Source organism: Miniopterus schreibersii, assembly GCF_964146895.1.
Source record: "Miniopterus schreibersii genome assembly, chromosome: 15".
NCBI classification, from domain to species: Eukaryota; Metazoa; Chordata; class Mammalia; order Chiroptera; family Miniopteridae; genus Miniopterus; species Miniopterus schreibersii.
The window spans coordinates 17,774,640-17,794,524 of record NC_138115.1 but is presented as its reverse complement, the minus strand read 5'-3'; the positions used below and the strand labels follow the sequence as shown (position 1 = coordinate 17,794,524).

At 54.6% G+C, this 19,885-nt stretch overlaps 1 protein-coding gene across 1 annotated transcript in view; it reads left to right on the top strand.

The window, feature by feature from the left end:
• Positions 1–12,337: 12,337 nt before the first annotated feature.
• Positions 12,338–19,885, top strand: part of DNAH1 (dynein axonemal heavy chain 1) — a gene marked incomplete at its 5' end in the record, with an annotated part of 71,101 nt that continues 63,553 nt past the window's right edge. Inside the window, 5 exons of the mRNA XM_081160843.1 lie at positions 12,338–12,685; positions 13,679–13,751; positions 15,953–16,127; positions 16,559–16,715; positions 17,639–17,771. Of these exons, the coding sequence (XP_081016969.1) occupies positions 12,338–12,685; positions 13,679–13,751; positions 15,953–16,127; positions 16,559–16,715; positions 17,639–17,771 (886 nt within the window). The remainder of the gene's footprint in view (positions 12,686–13,678; positions 13,752–15,952; positions 16,128–16,558; positions 16,716–17,638; positions 17,772–19,885) is intronic.

The window sequence follows — 19,885 nt, the reverse complement described above, 5'->3', positions numbered from 1 at the left end:
GAGGTTAGGGAAAGAGCATTGTAGGCAGAAGGAGCAGCAAGTACAAAATCCCTGAGGCCTTAGAGGCATTGAAGGGGAGCCTACGTGACCAGAGTAAGGGGAAGAGAAAGGAGGTGAGGAGGCCAGAGAGGCAGGTGGGCACTATTGGTCAGGCGGAGGCCCAGGGGCCTTATTCTGTGTAGGACAGGAAATCATTGGAGGGCTTTGAACTGGGAGTGATTTTTAAAAATCACTGGGGCAGCTGTGTGGAGACTGGATTGCAGAGGCTGGAAGACCAGGGCAGCGCTGTCCAGGTGGGAGATGATGGTGGCCGGGACTGGAGCTCTTGCTGGGAGTTGGTGGGAAGTTGGTATCTGGGGGTGTTGTTTGGAAGGCAGCAGGGCCATCAGGACTCCTGAGGTTGGCTGTGGGGTGTCAGAGAGGGTTGTCAAGGGCAGCTCTCTATTCCTGGCTTGAGCACTTCAGCAAATGGTGTGGTCATTTTCAGAAGAGAGGATTGCTAGGAAGAGCTGACCGGTGAGAGGGAAATCGAGGGCAGATAGGGCTGGAGGAACAGAAGAAACAGTTGTCAGACTTAAGGCTGGAGTTCGAGAGAGGACTGCTCCAGGGAGAGAGAGTGGATTCATCTTTAGCATGCAACACAAGAGCTAAAGTCCCTCTCCAGCCCCAGGAACCCAGAGATCCAAAGGAGCCGAATCCTCTAGAGACCCCAGCAGGACCAAGGCAGGGGCCAACTGGAAAGGACCCTGCTCTCAATGCCTCCCTCATATCTGCCCAGTGAGCCAAAACCACCTCACCCCGCCCCAAAGCTAGAGAAGTCTATTAGACAAACTTGGCTTTTCTAAGCCAAGGCTCAACTAGGGGTGGAAGGTGTTGCCATGGAAATCCTGGAGGCCAGCTGTCCAGGCAATCCTCTGCCCACCCTAACCCAGCCCAGTGTGGGAAGGGCTGGACTCCATCTGGGGCCTCCATCACAAGTTAGCTGTGCATCCTCAGGCAAGCCCCTTATTTCTCTGAGCCTGGCTCCCCATCAGAAGCAGTTGGAGGAATAACTCTGGCCCGATCCTCCCGTCAGAGGTCTGTGAATGCAGAAGCCAGCCAGGCCATGCCTGCCACACCCTCAGCAGAGTCGTGTGGCTTCAGCCCCAGCTGAGGCAGGACAGGCAGAATGCCAGGGCTGCGTGGGGTGGGGGGAATGCTGTTCCCACAGGTATGGCCCTTGGCCCCTGCCTCACCCCCACGCCCAGACTCTCAGCTTTTGGGGCCCGCTCCTGGCAGACAGCATCACTCCAGAGCATCGTTTCTGCAGAGAGGAGATGGCTGCCACTGCCAAAGCCATCCTCCAGGACCCGCCTTCATGCAAGCACATTAGGGGATAATTAAGTAAAAATAGGCCTTCCGACCAGTGTAGCTCGTTAAGGCCTAATTAAGTTAATTAGTTCCAGGTGTGAATGGCAAGGCCCAAGTGAGGCAGCGGCTGTTTGCTGTAATTGCATTTTCACAGAAGCAGTGGTGGCTGCGATGGTAATGGTGGTGGCAGAGGCGGTGGCTTCCTCCGAGGCCTGGAAGCCCGCCAGGGAGTTCAGGAGGCTGCCACTAAGCTGGGAGGGGTATGTGGCAGCCAAGCAGGCCAGGGACCACCCACGGAGAGCAGTAGCTGGAGGTTCCAGGTCAGGCAGGCCCAGGAAAATCTACTGCACTCTCAAATGTGTCCCCTCTCTGCATGGGTGGCAGGGGACAGGGTGAGGGTTTGTCCAAAGCCACCAACAGGCATCTTTCCCTCTGGCAGAGCAGGGTCGGCCACCATGGCTGGAACTTCGGATTCCCTCACATCCCCAGGAAGACTGTAAAGGGGCTTTGCTGAAGGGAATTTATGGCTTAGAGGCGGTGTCGGAGACCTCACAAGTCTGGGGCTTCTACAAGGACCTGCTGGGCCAGTCAGTCTCTTGCCCCAGACATCTCCCCAAACCCGCTTCCTGTCTCAGCTTCCACACCCAGCTGACCCTGACGACCTGCCTGTGTGGGACAGTCCTCCTAGCCTTGGGCACACTCCCATTCATTCATCCATGCAGGTGTCGCTCGCTGAGCATCTCCTCTGTGCCAGGCAGCAGGGGCAGGCTGGGGACACAATGCTGGGAAAAACGGGTAAGACCCTGCCCCATGGTGCCTTTGGTCTTTCTGAGGAGGCAGGCACACTAATGGCCCTGGCCGCACAGTTCTGTTGTGGCCATGGGAGCACAGGGCTGCTTAACTCTGATCTGGGAGGAAAGAGCCTGAACTGCAGGGACTATGATGCAGCCGAGGCAGGGGCAGCCCCCTGGTATGTGGCAGGAACTAAGTAGGCCTGCCTCTGGCCAGAGGTGCCAAGTAGGAAGACTGGTGCAAAATCAGGCAGGACTGAGGGGGCCATGGAAGAGCCTAAGCAGGGCTGCTAGGTAGAAAAGGTACTAGTAACTAGCAGTTAGCAGGCCAGGGTTGCCACTGTGGATCTGGAGAGTTGTAGCTGAGCGTTAAGGATGTTATCGGAGCTGATGTCAGCCCCCTAGGGAGGGGCCTAGGGAGTGGGGTTGGGCTCTGAGACATCCTCACAGGGCTGGGACTAGGGCAAGGGAAGGGAAGCGCCTAGGATGCAAAATTTGGGGTGCTCACTCCCAGCCTTGTGTTCCCACCTGTGCTCTGTGATTTCTCACTAAGAAAGACATCTCAGAAAGTAGAAGTGACCCCTGGAGATGGGGCAACAAGGGGTTAGTTCTGGGCAGTGTCCCCGCTCATTCCTTTAGCCCCTTCCTGGGGGATGCTGCTTTCTCTGTATCCTCCAGGGCTGGAGTGGGGCCGATATTGACTCCTTAGGGTTTTATATGCTCTGGACAAGTACTCCATTTCCATTCTGATGCCGGAATGGCAGGTCCCCACCCAGCTTCTCCTTGCATGTCTCTCATGACAGAAAGCTCCCTGCCACCTGGGCAGCCTGGACTTAGGTCATTGTAAAAAGTTTCCCCTGAACCCAAATCTGCCTAGCACTATCTGATACATAACAGTGGCCTCAGCTCTGCTTCCTACCCTTCCCCACCCCTCAGGTGGGTCTGCTGATCTCCTTTCCCAAAACAGCCTAATCTCTCAGGGCTGGTGCAAGGATTGAATGACATAATGTGCATAATAAACCTCATGACACATGCTAATTCCCCAATAATGAGTTAATAACCCATAACAATGAATAACTACAGAGATGGACACTGTCCTCCTCCTGGCCTGGGCTGCCCAGTGGTGCAGCCTTAACCCAGGCTTTGGCACCCAACCGTTGGCCTCAAGTACCAGACCCCACTGTTGCCCCCTCTCACATCCAGCACAGATGCAGAGCTAATCCTCATGGGGAAGAGGAAGTGACATTTTCTTTAGATGACTGAGCCGTGCTTCGATATGGAGCCTGCCCTGCTTGTTTAAATCAGTTCTCTGCTCAGTATTTATTCCAGTTGCAGGCACAGCTCCAGCCCCAGTCCCCTCCTTGAGACCTCCTGCTCCTCAAGTTTCATTCAGGGGAACCAGTGGTGGCTGAGAAGGGGGGATGCAGACCCACCCTGACTAAGGTGTCTGCCTGGAGGCATCTCTGGGGCATGTCACCAGACCCCATGATGTCTGTGGGCTGCCTGTGTAGTGGGAGTCTGTCCTGAGTCTGAGGGGCATGCAGAGCCCCAGATCCCATGGAGGGTGGCAGACCCAACAGAAGCTCCCTCCAAACAGGCTAAGCTCCTCCCAATGGGGGTGTCAGCAGGAGGGATGAACTTGGGGCTCAATTTGCATTTGCTTTGGGGGTCTGATGCCTTGAGGTCCTGGGTCCCCAGCAGGCCTGGCTCTGCCACTAACTTATGGTGGTGTGATCCAGGCCATGGCCCAGCTTTGCTCTGTGTCTCAGTTTCCCCAGTTGTACAGGGGAGTTATCACACTCTGGTGTGGCCCATGCTCTTTTACTTCCCAGAGCCACAGTGCACCAGGGGAGAGGGGTTGTTCACAGGTCCACTCACAGAAGGAAAAATGAGGTTCAGAAGGGGGACAGGAAGGCCTAGGCCACAGGCCACTCCCAGGCCCACAGACCCTGCTCGGAGGGTGTGGTCAGCCACTAGGACAGAAGGCTGCAGGGGTCAGTGGCCAGCAAAGTCCAGCCCTTTTGATCTCCAGTTTTCTTTCACCTGCCCTCCAGCCCCCTCTGTTGCAGTTCACAACTCCACCCCAGCTGAGTGTGTCCTGAGGCAAGGCCCCCTTCTCCATACCCCCAATTATGGCTGGTCCACAAAAGCTGGACCGTGACCAGACAAAAGGACAGGGATGAAAGTGCTGGTTGTCATGACAACCTGGCAGTTGCTGGGACCAGGGGAGGGGCTTGGCTGTGTGCCTGGGCCCAAGCATCTGGAAGACCTCTGAGCATCAGCCAGGGTGGCCCAGGGGCTCACAGGGATCCCCCTCCAGAGCTGGGCATACAATGACAACCTCACCCCCTCCATAGCAGCACCTGCTCCCTGGGCCTCCCCCGGTGGCCCCATTATCCTGCACCTGCTACCCCCCCACACACATACCACACCTGCTCCCCCCCTAGGCACCCTCCCCAAGGCAATCCCTGCCCATCCCCAGGCCCAGCTGTCTGCTCTGAGGGCCAGCCAAGAGGGGCTGTGGAACCAGGTAGCTGGGAGGGCCCCAGGCAAGAGAAGAGGGTCCAGCAGCCAAGCCAGCTCTGCCTGGTCAGCAGCATATGTACCCTAGACAAGGCCTCTACTTCAGGGCCTCAGTCTTCTGACCTGTAAAATGGGAGCAGCCATTACCTCCCTCCTTCCTCTGCTTGGAAGGAGATCTGATCCCCAGAGATGAAGAGCTCTCTGTGCAGCTTCTCAGGGCCCCATGGAAATGTCTTTGGGAAGACATCACTGTCTTGTCACCTGTGACCTGGAGCTTTGACCCAGGTAGGTAGAGGCCAGTGAGAAGCCCTTCCTGGCTGCTGCTTCTGGAGAGCAGAGCCTCAGCATCCTGGACTCTGTCCTCTGGTGTGGTCTGGAATTACAGGTCAGAGGGAGGTGACTAGGGAAGATGGGTCGTGTGCAGCTGGGCTGCTGTCAGCAACCGCCATCTTTAGGGTGGTGGCTGTGATGTGGGTTGCTCTGTCTCCTAGTCATTTCCTAAAGGTCTTTCTAGGACTGGTGGGTTGGCAGGGCTGCTGAGGAAAGCAATAACCCCTGGTCCTGTTGTTCAAGCCCAGCCTCCAGTTGGGGGACACAGCAGTGACCACTGTACGATTGCCTACCAAGTGGTACTGACCATGGTCCCCTGGGACCCCAGAGGAGAATATGAACATGTTCTGTGGGCTAAGGGAGGGCTTCCTGAGGAGGTGTAGCCTGAAATAGGATGGAAAGCTGTAGAAAAACTGAAAGAGGGAGGAGAGTCCAGCTGGAAAGTTTCACTTGAGTGCAGGTGGGAAGGGCTTCAGCTGGGGACTGGGATGAGAACTGAGCATTCATGGGCCAGTGGTTCTCAATCCTTCAGCGCCCCCCCCCCAAGGAATTCCTTTCCACTCCTCCTCCTTATGAGCTGGGCTGTCAAGCTGACCATGTGGGTCAAAGGAGAATGCGTGTCCATCTTTAGTCAGCAAAGAAAATTCTGGTCAGAGCTGCTGAGGCCAGCTGGCCAATGGCAGAGGGGGTGGTCAGGGGAGACCTGGGGAGAGGGTGAACCCCAGGCCTCACCCAGCCCTCTCTGATGTCCCCCATGCCTTTGGCTTGGTTTTACATGGCAGCAGCTTAGAACCCCTGGCCTAGCAAACCAGAGGGCGATTCCAGGGGCCCAAGAGGCCAGCTGAGGGCATGTGGGGAGTGGGAAGTGGGTAGTTCCAGTTACCCCGTCTGGATGCCTGTTGCTCTCTATTCTGGCTGGCCAGCTACTTGAAGGGTCCATCCTGTCACCCATTCACACAGCGCTTTCGTCTCTGCAGGCAGTGAAGCAGTGCTCCCGCCTCAGCACCGCCAGCAAGAAGGCACAGGGAGGGGGAATGGGCTGGGCCTGGGCACCCTAAGCAGTCTGTCTGCCCAAGCCCCGAGCTTCCAGGCCAGCAGAGATGGGCAGAGAACTGGCCCCCTACAAACTCTGGCAGAAACCCCGTCTCCCCTCATTTCAACAAGAGCAAATCTGACCTCCTTTCCATCCACACAGGGCAAGAGACTGCCACCCTTCCACCACAAGAGGGGCAAGGAGCTCAGGGTGGGCTCATGACTCAGCCCCTTGTTCCTCTCCCAGGGAACAGGTAGATATGGTGGCCTCCAGGACAGGGTAGGGACATCAAAGCCTGATCCCATACCCAACCATTGGAGAAGATGGGGCCCACTAGAGGGTGGACACCTGAGGCCCAGACTGAGCCACAGTCTCCTGCTAAGGAGAGAGAGACAGTCATATCTACTGTCCACACCTGTAGAGGTGCAAGGTGGAGCTGCCAGGGCTGCTGGGAAAAGCAGCTCCCCCCCCCCCCCCCCCGTCCCCATTACTCAAGCCCACCCTCCAGTTGAAGGACACAACAGTGACCATTGCATAGTAGAGGGTGAGTGAGTCTGTGAGTTGAACCTCCTGAGAGTGGACCCTCTCTGCAGTGGCCTGTCCATGTGCCCAACAGCCATGGCCCCCATGATGTCACCAACCCGCTGTGTTGCTTGGCAACTTTTCAGGATTAGCACTCTGCCCCTGTCATCCCTGACGTCCCACCATGGGCTGATGTTGCCCTGGCAACCAGATGGGTACTGCAGCTTTTTGGACAGCTGTTCCCAGTGTGGGAAATGCCAGGCAAAAGCAGGGAAGCAAGTGGCTCTCCACAGGCCAAATGGGGTACACAGCCTATCCCCAGGCTGCTGAAAACAGGGGTTAGGGGGGATTTGTCCCCTGGAAGAGCGTGGCTACCCTTGCTTCCAGTCCCCCTCACACTTCTTCCTTCCTTCCACAGTGGTCACTGAGTGCCTACCCTGTGAATGCTAACGAGAAAAACAAATAGAACCATGGTTGGGGCTCAGAAAGGTTGCACCAGCATAGGTATTAAGGATGAGGAGTTGGCCAGGAATAGGAGCTGGTGGACAGAGATGTTCTGGACAGAGGAAACAGAAGCTTGTGCAAAGGCCGAATCACTGTCTTCAGTCACAACTTATACCGTCCCTCCGAGTTCCTCGTGGCCTGGCCTCTCTGACTCTCCCACTCAATAGGCATTTTATGGGAGGGACAGGGTCCAGTTCAAATCTGAATACTTAATGCCCAGCACAGGACTGGTACCAAGCCAGCATTACTAAAATGTAAAATAAAATAGGACATTTATGTAATGAGCATCAGGCCCTACTACCACCTCCAATAGGAACCTTTCTTACCAAGCCTCAGTTTCCCCACCTATGAAATGGGGCCAATTCTGAGAAGGCTCTGGGAAGGGCTTCTCAGGTGGAGGTGGGGTGATTTTTAAATTTTCTTTTGGTTTGTAACCCACCTCTTTTCCTTACAGAACAATTGAAAGACTGGTAGAGTGGACATCTGTAAACCTTCAGATTCCCTAATTGTTAGCATTGGACCACTTTTGCTTTATTTCCTACCTATACTTATCTATTTTTTATTTTTATTTATTGCTTTTAGAGAGAGAGAGGAAGGGAGAGAGAGAGAGAAGGGAGGGAGAGAGAGAGAGAGAGACAGAGAGACAGAGACGGAGAGAAGCATCGATTTGTTATTCCACTTATTTACGCATCCATTGGTTGACTCTTGTGTGTGCCCTCTGGGGATCAAACAGCAACCTTGGCATAGCTGGAGGACACTCTAACCAACTGAGCTACCCCGCCAGGGCCTACCTGTGCTTACCTACATATCAGTTTTGCTGAGCCATTTGAAAGTCGCAGCAGCAGACGTCCTGACATTTGCCCTGAAACGTTTCAGTCCACATCAGCTAAGACAAGGACAGTCTCCCATATAAACACAATACCATGATCGCATCTAAGAAAAGTAAACAAAAGTCAATATCCAGGACAGGCAGGAGGAGGAAAGCCTGAACCCACGCGGGTCATTGGAGCAGTGGGCGCCTGAAGCTAGGGAGGGGTGCAGGCGCACCCACTGCCCACCCAGAGGAGGTGCAGGAGGAGTTGCGGCGGGTGGGTGGGTGCGGCTCTTACGCTGAGCGCCCCCTGCTCCCCCTGTGAGAACTGGAAGCCACCATTTGGGCAATGGCCTGGCATGACCTGACTTGACTATTGGCCCTGCAGCTGTGGCTTAAACACGAATTTCCAATTCGTAAATTTCCCCTCCCATTCTCCCCAAATTATTTGCATAGCTTTAAAAAAAACCCCACAAAAACAGGATTCAGTAAAAGTTTTCGCACTGCATTTGGCTTTATTGTCTCTCATTCTAGAAGCGTCTGGGAGGGGAAAGGGAACACGGGGCGTGGATGTGAGAGCCTAGAGGGCTAACACTTTCCCGCCGCCCCGAGGTGGCCCGAGCGGGGAAGGGGAGGGGAAGCCTCGAGCGGGCGGGAGGAACCAAGTCCAGGCGTGGGGGGGGCCAGGCCCCGGCAGACTTGGCGAGGTTCCGCCGGACGCGCCGACCCCGCGGAGCCGGATGGTCTCGCCCCTTAGCAACGGACCCAGCCTCCGTCCCTAGAGACGGGTCGCCAAACGCGACACTGCGCTGTGCAAACGGTAGGTCGTTGGGGCCGGGGCTTGGCGGGGCGAGCACGGGCTGGGGGACCCCGATAAGGCGCAGAGGGCAAGCGGACAGCAAGGAGGACTCCCTCCCGGCCCAGGGTCCACGACCAGGTTTCCTGAGCCTTGGCAAGTGGGAGAGGAGTGGACGCATTTTTTAAACAACCTTGCAGATAAGTCCCGTGTTTACTAGACCGGTTTTGGGGACCCTGCCCCTCCACCTCCACCTCCTGTGGAAGACCCAGGAAGGGAAGGAGCCGAGATTCTGGCCCTCATCAGCCACCCAGTTGCTCTCCTGATGGCCACCACATCTAGTCTCCTTAGTCCTCAGTGTCCCCATCTATAAATTGTCAGAGTGCTGAGGCACCTATCTCCCAAGTTGTTACAGAAATCACCAGCCTCCCTTTACTTAATTCATGCATTCAGTCATTTGGCAAACACTGTCTAGGCACCTACCCTGTGTGTAAGCCTGTGTCAGTCCCCTGCTAGGTACCAAGGTTCTAAAGATCAATGTTACTCAAAAATTCCTGCATATGCAGCCCCCATGCTCAGCAGGCAGATGAGACAGGTGTTTACATATAATAACAGGAGATGTTCACTGGTGGGAGGAGCCTCAAACAGCTGTGGGAAGACAAAGGAGGTCACATCAGGTGAGTACTCCAAAAAGGAGGGAGCCCAAGCCTGTGGGGGCTATTAGCATCCACAGTATTATTTGCCAGGTAGCCCTACAAGGACAGAGACTTCCAAAAACCCTTAAGCCACAGATCCACTTGTCAAATGAGATCTGTGAAATGGTATGTGAAACATAAAGGTACAGGGTCCTTGTTGAGTCAGGGTGGGTGGCTTAGAAGCCCTCTTGCTTGGGCTCTCCTCCCCCAGGTTTTCACTTTGCAGAGCCTCAGGGTTCCTTGGTACAGTTTGAAAACCACTGCTGTGGTTGGTGCTTTGGACCTTTAGGTCAGCCAGAGGTAAAGACCTCAGTTTCCATTCTGGTTCTGCCAGTTCTTGGCTGTGTGTCCTTTGCAAGTTTCTAGACTGCTCTAGACCTTAATTTCCTCGTTTGTGGATTGCTGATAAAAATAGTACCTGTTGTGCAGATCAAATACACTTGTTCATCTGTGTCCATTCAACCCCGCGCCTGGCAGGTGGTTGGGTCACATGGGGTTGAATGTCAGTGAGTCCAACCTGAAGCTTCCTCCAGCTCAAGCCAATAGGGCTCCCAGGTGATCTGACTGGGGAGAAAGAATAACTTGGGTTCAGATTCTAACTGTGCCTCTTCCTGGCCATGTGCCCTTGCATAGGTCACTTATACTCTCTGGGCCTTGTTTTTCCCACCTCTGAGAAATGAAGGTAGTCTCAGTTCCCACCTCAGGGGTTTAAATGAGATGGTGCATGAATTACATCTAAGCCCCTTAATAACATTCACCATTCCCAACACTGGGCCAGCCCTGACATCTTACTGGCCAGTTGCCTCACACAAATGAGGGAGAATGCCCAGCAGAGGTCTTGCTGGGAGCCATGTCCTCTCCTTCTTGCCAGCCACACTCATTTCCATGCAGAGGCTGCCATCACCCATGGGGTTGTGACAGAAGAGCGAGGTCTTTTTGTCTGTCTGTCACATGTCCTGTGCACACCGGCAATGTACAGGTGCCCAGAGCTGGGGTGGGTGGGACTGGTAAGAAGCTATTGATCCTTGTGAAGGGCTGAGGGACAGAGAAGAAACAGGACTCTGAGTGTGCAGGCCAGTCTTCCACCTTCCTTCTTGGGACATGCCTAGATGCATGTTTCCACTGCCAACCTGCTCAGAGGGAAATGGCTCATAGAGACAGCAAATCCCTCCATCACAGACTCCTTTTGTCCTCAGCGACACTGATTTCCTAGACATTTCTGCATCTATCTCCATCAATCTTTATAATAGACCAGTGAAGCGGCTGAGCATATTTAAGCCTATTTGAGAGCTGGAGAAACCAGGGAATGGAACACTTTCCTGTGGAGCTGAGACCTTGGCCTCTCCTAGATCTGCTGTATTTGTTGATTTTGTTCATCAAAGATGAGACAGACATCTGTAGGTTTGTAGCCATGATGGGGCTGATCCCCAGTGGATCCTCTGTCCTTCAGGATGCTCTGGGAAGGGCTGGTGACTGTCAGACAGGTGGACCAGACTTAGCATTGTTTTCAGCACCTGCCCAGGGAGGCAGCTGGCTACCAGGGAGTGGATTTGGGGAGCAGAATTCTGGTAGGATAAGCCTGACTGGATAGAAGCTGCTCAGCCTTTCGGCTCAGAGTCTGGGGCTCTGCGGCTCAGAGTCTAGGGCTTCCTGCCAGAGCCCCATCTGCCCTTCACAATCCCTCAAGTTGTCTTGCCAACTCACCATCCCCTTCTTAGAAATGGACTCAGCAGCTGCAGGCTGCTTCAGCATTGCTGGGGAGCTTGCTCCACACAGCCCTGTCTGCTCACCCACCTTTCAGATCAGTCCAGGCAAGATGCCCCTACCGTAATCCAACAGGAGGCCTATACCAGCCAGTTTCAACAGTGGCTAAAATGGAGATGATGGAGCATGGAATGCCTAGCCAAAAGAGCCGCCTGTATTGCAAATTGGTGGTTGCCTCCTCCCAGTGTGGAGGGGGTGGGAAATGGAATGGGGAAGGGGGAGAGGGTGTTTCTCAGACCAGGACCCTACTTCCTTTTGTTAAAATGTTTCCCTTTTTTCCCTTGAAATTTTTATTGAGATAATTTAGACTCGTTCATTTTAATTTTTGCATCAGTATTATATGAAAACCTCTCCCATACCTTTGTCCAATTTCTTATAATGCTCCCTGACCAAGGAGTTCACCCCGTGATGCATTTTGAGGTAGCCAAAAGCAACAATGGCTCGGCAAGGGCTTGTTCCCCCCACAATGAAAACTCTGCATGCCCTTGACCTGGGTTGATCATGCAACCCAGTAGCACGTCTGCTGCTCCCTTTGGGGAGATAGGAGGGTGTATGTTTTCTAAACTGGCCAACCCTGAGCGAAGTTGCTGGCAGTGGGATCTGTGGGCAGTGGAGGGTCGGTGTCCCTCTGTGGAGGCCATTTTGTCCTCTGGATCCTAGGGTATGGTTGGTAGGGCAGGGCATGGCCCTGTCCCCACATGGGGAGAGGCAGGGCATCCAGCAGGGCTGGGATGAGGGCACTGGGGCTGCCGGTGGGTGAAAGCCATTTTGGGGAAAACCAAGCAGGGTCCTTCTTTGACTGAGTGAGCTCTGAGCTGCCCTCTTTGTCTCCCCTTGTGAAAGCCAAGCCTTGTACTCTAACATGAGGGAGACGGGGTGGGCAAATGGGTGGGGGCATTTGCAGAGCTTCCCAGACTTTCTTTGCTCAGCCCTACCTACTCTGGGGGCTCATTTCTCACATGCAGCATGCAAGAAAGGCCCCATCTCCTGGTGGGAGACACTGCATTGTGTGCCTGTCTAGATTAGGCAGAGACCACTCCCTCTCTTGATGCTCCCTCTTCTGTTATCCATGCATAGAAGGCTGGGCTTGTTTCATGTGGCAAACAAGGCATCCTGTATCATGGTGTCCCTGGAGACTGAGCAGAGGCTGGCAAGGGTCCAGTGATGCCAATATCTTCTCCTAGGAGCTCTGGCTGGGACATTGCCCTGAGAGACAGCATGGAACAGCATTATAAAGAAAGCTGCTGCCCAGGAAAGAGCCCTCAAAACCCAGAGTCGTCGAGTATTTCTGACTTCCAAAAGTATACTGTGAAGAAGACTCCTGCCAACCTAGAGAATAACCTGAGGAAGGTTCTTCTGGGAACAGATTCTGAGCCGGAGAAGCCTCGTCCAAGCCCTGACCCCAATCCCCCAGCTTTATCCTTGCGCCTGGTCCCATCCATTCCCTCAGATTTGGGGCAGCCCCGGAAATTGCCCCTGACAAGCACTGATAAGAAGTACCCGCTGATGAAGCAGCATGGGTTCTACTCTGACATCCTTGGCCCTGGAAGCTTGGATCAACTTGGGGTGAGTGTGGCACCATCTCCTACTAAGCCTGAGTCCTTGTGGGTTCCATTTGCCCATCCTTCCATCCTTCCTTCCTTCCATCCATCCATCCATCCATCTATCCATCTGTTCATTTATTCATTTCTCCATCCATCTGCCCATCCATCTATCTATTCATTTGTCCATCCATCCACCCACCCATCCACCCTTCCATCCATCCTTCTTACCATCCATCTGCCCATCTATCTATCTGTTCATTCATTCAACAATTCGTTACTGAGTACCTGCTGTGTGACAGGCCCTGGACTGAGCACTGGAGGCAGTGAAGATGACATATACATCTCTCTTGTCATGGGGCAATGGCTTTGGTGGGGAAGTTATCCCCCCCCCCCCGCTCTGGTTTGGGAGGGGTCCTTGGATACGAGATGGCATACTGCTGAGATCTAAGAGATGGTAAGATAACGACTGGGTGGAGTGGGGGGAATGTCCCAGGCAGAAGGTACAGATCATACAAAGGCTTGAGGTTCCTGACAGAGTTCATGGCCCATGTGGAGGAGGGCATGCTGTGAGGGGAGAGTTAGAGGATTGGGTCAGGGAGAGGGCAGAGAGGGGGTTCACAGAGCCCTGCATGCACTAGACAGCGTTAGGAAGGTTTTAGGTAAGGGAGGGGCCAAGAGAGACCCTAGAGAGGGGAGGTCCACACAGAGACCCCGGTGGCCTTGCAGTACCTCTGTCTTGTGGCTCAGTTCCCACACACACCAGCAGTGTTCTCAGAGTGAGGTATACCAGACCAGAGCAGGGTAGGGCCAAGGGTGTCCCAGGTGGTCACAGCTTGTGGCCCACTATAGCCTCTGAATGAGAGGTTGTACAAACTTGCTGGTTCTGCCCTACCCTCACACCCCTGTGGTGCTCCCCAGTGGACTCAGGGTAGACACTTGGCCTTGGGGTCCCTCCCAGGTCCTACCTTTCCCCGGGATGTTTATGCCCCCTTGGGGTTCTGGGGTTTGGTTCTAGGAAGTACGCTGTGGCCCCTGCATGAACCAGAACCTCCTACGGCAGGCTGACCTTGACAAGTGCACCCCAAAAGGTCAGTGCCCTGAGGGGCTGGGTGGGCAGGTAAGGTAGAAGCCAGGGCTCTAGCCTCAGGGAGACTCACTTCCTGGTTGAAGGTCTCAGTTTCTTCAAATGGAAAATGGGAATGACAAGAGATAAGGTGCTTTGCGAGGGCCCTGCTCACAACTGGGTGCTCACCAAGTGCTGAGTGAGCCACAGCTGCTTTATCACTACGCTTAGCAGAGCTGTGACGAGCACACCTCAGTGGGCTTGGGTGCTGAGGGCCAGGGCTCCTGTTCCCTCCACCCAGCTGGGGATGGTAGGGCATTTACTTGTGTATTTTCCGCCTCCCCTGGGACAGGGCTTGGAAGAAGCCAGAACTGTGTCTGAGCTGTTCTCCACTAGGGCCTCAGCACCCAGAAGAGAGCCTGACACAGGACAGTGCCCAGCAGATGTTTGCTGAAAGAGGGAAGAGGGACTCTCTTATGTGTCTGTGATGAGTCTTGTAAAGACTGGGACAGGTCTGCCAGAAGTGGAGCAGTTACCAGTGGCAAAGGGAAGAATAGGGTGGCTCCAGGATAGGCAGCGAGCAGGGTGGGGCCCTGAGTGGCAGTGAGGAATCGAGTGGTCTGCAGACAGGACTCCCCCTTCGATCAGGCACAGATGCCCCCTGGTCCTAGCTGTCTGCCCCTCCTCTCCCACCCTAGCAGATGCCTGGCTTCTTCCTGGCACTACCCAGATTAATCCTGCTGGGACCCACAGGCCTCATGAAATCTATGAACCTCCCAAAGTGGCATGGGAAACATCACATGCATGTGCATTCATACTGTGATCTGAGGATCCAGCCTGTTGTGTTCAACAGTTTCATAAGCATATGTGGCCCAGAAAATAGTTACAAACCACAGATGTAAGAGCTGTAGAGATGCTGGGAATGGTGCTCCTACCATCCATGGTAGGGGGTAGGGTGGGGTGGTCAGCAGCTCTGCAACCCCACCCATGTGAGGAAAAGCAGTCCTAAAACCCCACAGGGTGGTGAAGTCAGGGCTCTTGGCAGCCAGCAACAGAAGTCCACTCTGCTGCCAGAATCCTAAATGGAGTGCTTGAGAAGCCTGCCTGGGGCCCATCGATGCAGCAGGGGCCAGAGGCCAGGCTTTGTTCCTCGCCTTGGCCCCTGAGACTCAACGCCAGGCCCAGAAGCCTGTGTTCTAGGAGTGGGGTGGTGTCATGGACCCACAGACTCAAGAGCAAACAATTAGGAGTCTGAAAGCTGCCTTGGCCAGACCTTCTTGTTGCTGTGAGGTTCCCTGAGTACTTGGCAGCTCTGGTGAAAGAATGGGCTTCAGCTGAAGGCAGGTGGCCTCTGCTGAGCCTCTTGAGGCTTCTGTGGGGCCCCAGAGAGATGATGAAGCCCACAGGGGTGGGTGTCACCAGGGCCTCCCAAGAATGTGGAGGGGGCCATTACTAAGCTGTCCTGAGCCCATCCAGCCCCTGGGGAAGGGGGCTCATCTCCTAAAGCGTATTCCCACACCTCATTTCCCAGCTCCATGGTCTCAATTTTTCGGGAACTTTCCACTTAATGGCCCAAATCCTGGGCAACACCTCAGTTGGGCAAACTGGAATGGTCACCCTACCAATGGGTCTCTGTCCACCAGATCCCCCTCCCCCACACCTGGAATGAAAGCCTCTGTCTGTCCTGGTTGTCTAAGTAGAAGTGTCCATTTTGAGCCCCTACTCTACAGTATCCAGGATGCCTTGAGTCTCCAGATGGCCCCAAGGAGTGAATGGCATTCAGGCTGATATGCTTTGGGTGGGGAGGGGGAGCTCTAGGGTAAGGGTAGCAGGAACCCATCCCAAATGTGCAGGGAGCTACCACTTCACCTTCCTATCTAGTTATAATCCTCACTCGTGGTTTGATTCAGCAGCTGGCTTGAGCAATGGCCCCTGGTGCTGGGGTCGTGGGCAGCATGGAGGGGAACGATTGAGTGTGCCTGCTCTGGGCAAGGAGAGCAGGACCAAAGAGACCTTCTAGAGGCCCTAATCCCTCAGGCTTGTGCTCCCTTGGTGGCTGGTGCCACGCCTGGCTTCTCTAACCCCTGCCTGACCATAGGCTAGCTCTGAGCATCCCATGCCCCAAAGTCGTGTGGGTACCTGCTGTCTGCCTAGTGCTTTGTCTTGGGCGGAGTGTTGGGCCTCAGCCTGAGCCTCTGTAGCTCCTGTCCCTTCTTCCACCTGTAGTCACAACCTTTAAGGTTCCTGAGGACTTCGAGGAGCTCCTGGAACAGCAGCGCATCGGCTCCACCACCCAGTTGCTCACCCAGGCCGACTTCCCGCTGCAGGCCTATGAGCCCAAGGTGCAGGTGCCCTTCCTGGTGCTGCCAGGCCAGTGCCCCCGCAAGATTGAGATTGAGAGGTATGGCTGGGTAGGTTGTGGGAGGGCCTGTCTTCTAGGAGGCTATGTCCACCCAGCTCCGGGTGAGGGACAGCAGGCAATTCAGTGACCGTTCCCACAGCAGAGGCCACTAAAATGAGCTTGTGAGCAAGTGTTCAAACCAAAGCCTCCAGCTCTTTGGTCTTTTAATAGGAACAAATTGCTTTCCTTGCTGTGGAACTGGAAGGGTGATATTTGGGTCAATGTGGTAGCACTGCCAGGGAGGACAGGGGGCAGTGGAGCCCAGTACACCAGTTCCAGCCATCTCACTACTTCCTGATGAGTCCCAGAGGGGCAAAGGGCCCTGGAGGGGTCCCTGGGCCACATCCCTACCACCTCGATCCTGTGGGCTTTTGCTGACACCCATTGAGCCACCTCACATGAGCCATCATGAGATTCCCCTTGTCTTCCAGGAGGAAGCGGCTATACCTGAGCCTGGACATTGAGCAGTTGCTGGCCAGTGAGGGCATTGACTCCAACAAGCTCATGCCCAGGCACCCAGACCCCTACCACCCTCAGACCATTGAGCAGGGCAATGACCCACTCTTCCCCATTTATCTCCCGCTGAAGGTGAGCCCAGCTTCCAGAGGGCTGGTGGTTGGGGGGTGGGAGTGTAGGACCTCTGCTGAGGGATCAAACTGGAAAGGGGACCCCATGGCAATCACAAGTGCTTACTTGTCAAACAGGGCACATTGCATAGTCGGAGCCCCCTCGGGGTCTCAAGCATCCCAAACTGGGATACAGGGGCCCCAGGACCCATGGGATGGCCTGCTCTCCACTTCTTCCCTGGGAGCCTATGCAGCCTGTATGCCTGCTCCTGCCCCCGCCCTACCCACAGGCACCAAGAAGCAGCCCAGTTGAACTGTGGAGTATGTATAGGCCTCTGACCACTGCTCTGGGCTGAACGAGTTTGGGAGACTGGGAGTGGAGGAGAGCATCATTGCAGCCCCTTTGGGGTACTGATGGGAAAACTGAGTCCAGGGAGGAAAGAGGGAGGCTAGCCTGCTCTGGCTTTCACCCGTCTCCCCATCCTTCCTCTCCATGGCCCCGAGTATCTCTTGTGGAGAGGCAGAGCTGAATTCAGATGTACATTGCCCTGCTAAGGGTGGCCTCCTGACAACCCTGAATCTCCATTATTTCTAAGTCTGGGTGGGATGCTCAGGAAAATCCAAGGGCCACCTCTTGCCTTGGTCCTGAGCTGGATGATTCTGAGCAGTGGGAGGGAGAGCCCCTATCCCACTAAGAGTCCTCAGGTACCCCTCTGCCTGATCCTCAGGGTGGCTTGGCTGGACAAGGATCCAGGGTATCATAGAGCCTGAACTCACGGGCCCCTGTAAGCAGCAGAGGAGGGGCTCAGTTCTCTGGTCCCCAATCCGCAGCACCTGCACCTGGGGAGGAGCCTACATAGGTACCCCCATCCTCTGGCATGCCCAGCCTATTCGGGCCCCAGTGGGTTGAGCTGCCCCCTCCTGACCTCAGCTGCTTTCTTCCAGGTGTTTGACAATGAGGAGTTTGACTGCCGGACTCCCAGTGAATGGATCAACTTGGGTTTGGAGCCAGGATCTCAGTACAGGAGACCAGTCCCAGGAAAAGCCCTCCTGCCCACCAATGACTTCCTAGGGCATGGTGAGTAGGGCCAGCCTGGGTGGGGTGGGGGTGGGGGTGGGGGCAGGATACTGGTTTGTACCATACCATCCCGGCAGTAACCCTGCCATGGATTTCTGGGCTGCCCTGGGGCCTGGCAGCCCTGGGAGGTGAGGGCCCCACCTTTTAAAACCTCCCAGCTGGGATACAGGCCACGGGGCTGGCTACAGAGAGGAAGGAAATGCAGGGACCAGGGATGACATTGGTGGGAGGGCTAGGGAAGGGACAGCTGGATGGTATCTAGAGTTAAAAACAAAACAAAACAAATTTGACTTATTGGTAATAAAAAATATATATGCCTGTTGGGGATGTTCAAATGTGCATAGGGGCACAGTTCAAGCCCTTTCATGCACCCAGAAAGCACCATTCCTTCAGCTCTAACGGCGACCTCTCGGCTTTCACCTCTATGTCGACAACACACACACTGTCACACATACTCATACACTTGCAAACACACAGAGACACACCATCACACACGTTCACTGTCACACACACCATCTCATACACTCACAAACACACGCAGTCACATACACACATTTTTACCGCACACACACTCACTCCTACCATCCCCCATTTGCCACCACTATCGCACCCCCACACACCTACGTGCGCTGATGCCCAGGTTACTCGGCCTTGTCTGTGTTGGCCCCTCCTTTGGACCCGGGTCTGCCCTGGGGGCCAAGTAGGCTCCATCCAGCTGGCTGCTGTTGGGAACAGTGCCAGGGTGAGCTTCCACGGCGGGCTGCCACCCTGGCCTGTGTTGCTGGCTCTGTGCAGGCATCCTAGGAAGGCCTGGGTCATGGGGATTGGAGTTTGGAGATGGCCATGCCCTTGTGTGGGGCTGAGGGCTGCCCTGCTTCCTGCCAGTGGTTGGACAAGCCACCATGGAGCAGGGAGTGGGCCAGGTGGCAGGTAGGAGTGTGAGTGCCATGTTGGTTTTAAGGCTGTTCTGCATCCAGGGGGCCATCAGTGAGTCCATTGAGCACGCTGTTAACTTTATGTTTCGATTTAAAATCAGGTTAATGCTGGAATCAATTTCTCTGAACTAGACAAGAAGCCCAGAATGTTCCCTTTATTTTTGACTTAATTACAAAAATAATTTAACTCAATTGTTCCCAGATCGCCAATTCCTGGTGATAAAACCAAAAGGTTTGGGGCTACATTAACCTTAAATGCACCAAGTCCCAGCCCCCCTGGAGTGCTTCTGTCTGTCCCCCTCACACGGGCCCTGGCCTTGTGAAGCAGGAGGAGGGGCTGGCAGGGCGCATCTCTGCCAGAGAGCTCTTGTTTTCTGCCGGGGGCCTCTTATGATATCTTTCCCTCTAAGCTGAGCTAAGACAAGGTTGGCATTTTCAAAAAGGAAACTTACCGTGAAGGAAAGGGAAAGCAAAAACAGAACCAAAGCCAGGGAGATATACCACAGCAACCTCCTTTACTCGTCTATCTAGCATCAACCCGCAGAGAGTGTTTCCTGGGAATTCCAGCCCCTCTTCCTTCCTCAGTCCACTCTGCATTACCCACATTTGTTTTAAGCCACTACGTATTGAGGCCTTCTCTTCCCGGCACTGTGCCACATGTGTCTAACTTCTACAAAAGTTTATTGAGCACCTACTACATGCACCAGTTCCATTCTACCTGCAGGGATGCAGCTGTGATCAAGATAGGACAGAGTCACTCCTGCCCTTGGGGAGCTGACACTAGTGTGAGGAGGCTGACCAGAACCAGGAGAGGATGCACGCACAGTGTGACTTAAGCTCTCAGAGAGTGCCTGGGGCAAAGGAGCTATTTTAGGCAGAGAGGCTTCTTCAAGGAAAAACCACTTGAGCTGGGAACAAACCAGCAATGAACTGACTTGAGTGAAGACTGTTCCGGGTGGAGGGCACAGCCAATGCAAAGGCAGGAGCATGCTCCAAAGTCTCAGGAAAGCCAGACATCCAGTGGGGCTGGAGAGGAATGTGGGGGATGCAGTGGCAGGACGTGAGCTGAAGTAGGCTTTCAGCCCTGGGAGTGGTGGGAAGCCCATCCAGACCAAACGGGCCCTAAGGCCCCTTTGAGGACATTGCAGGGCAGCAGTCTTCTACCCTGCCCTAGCCTGT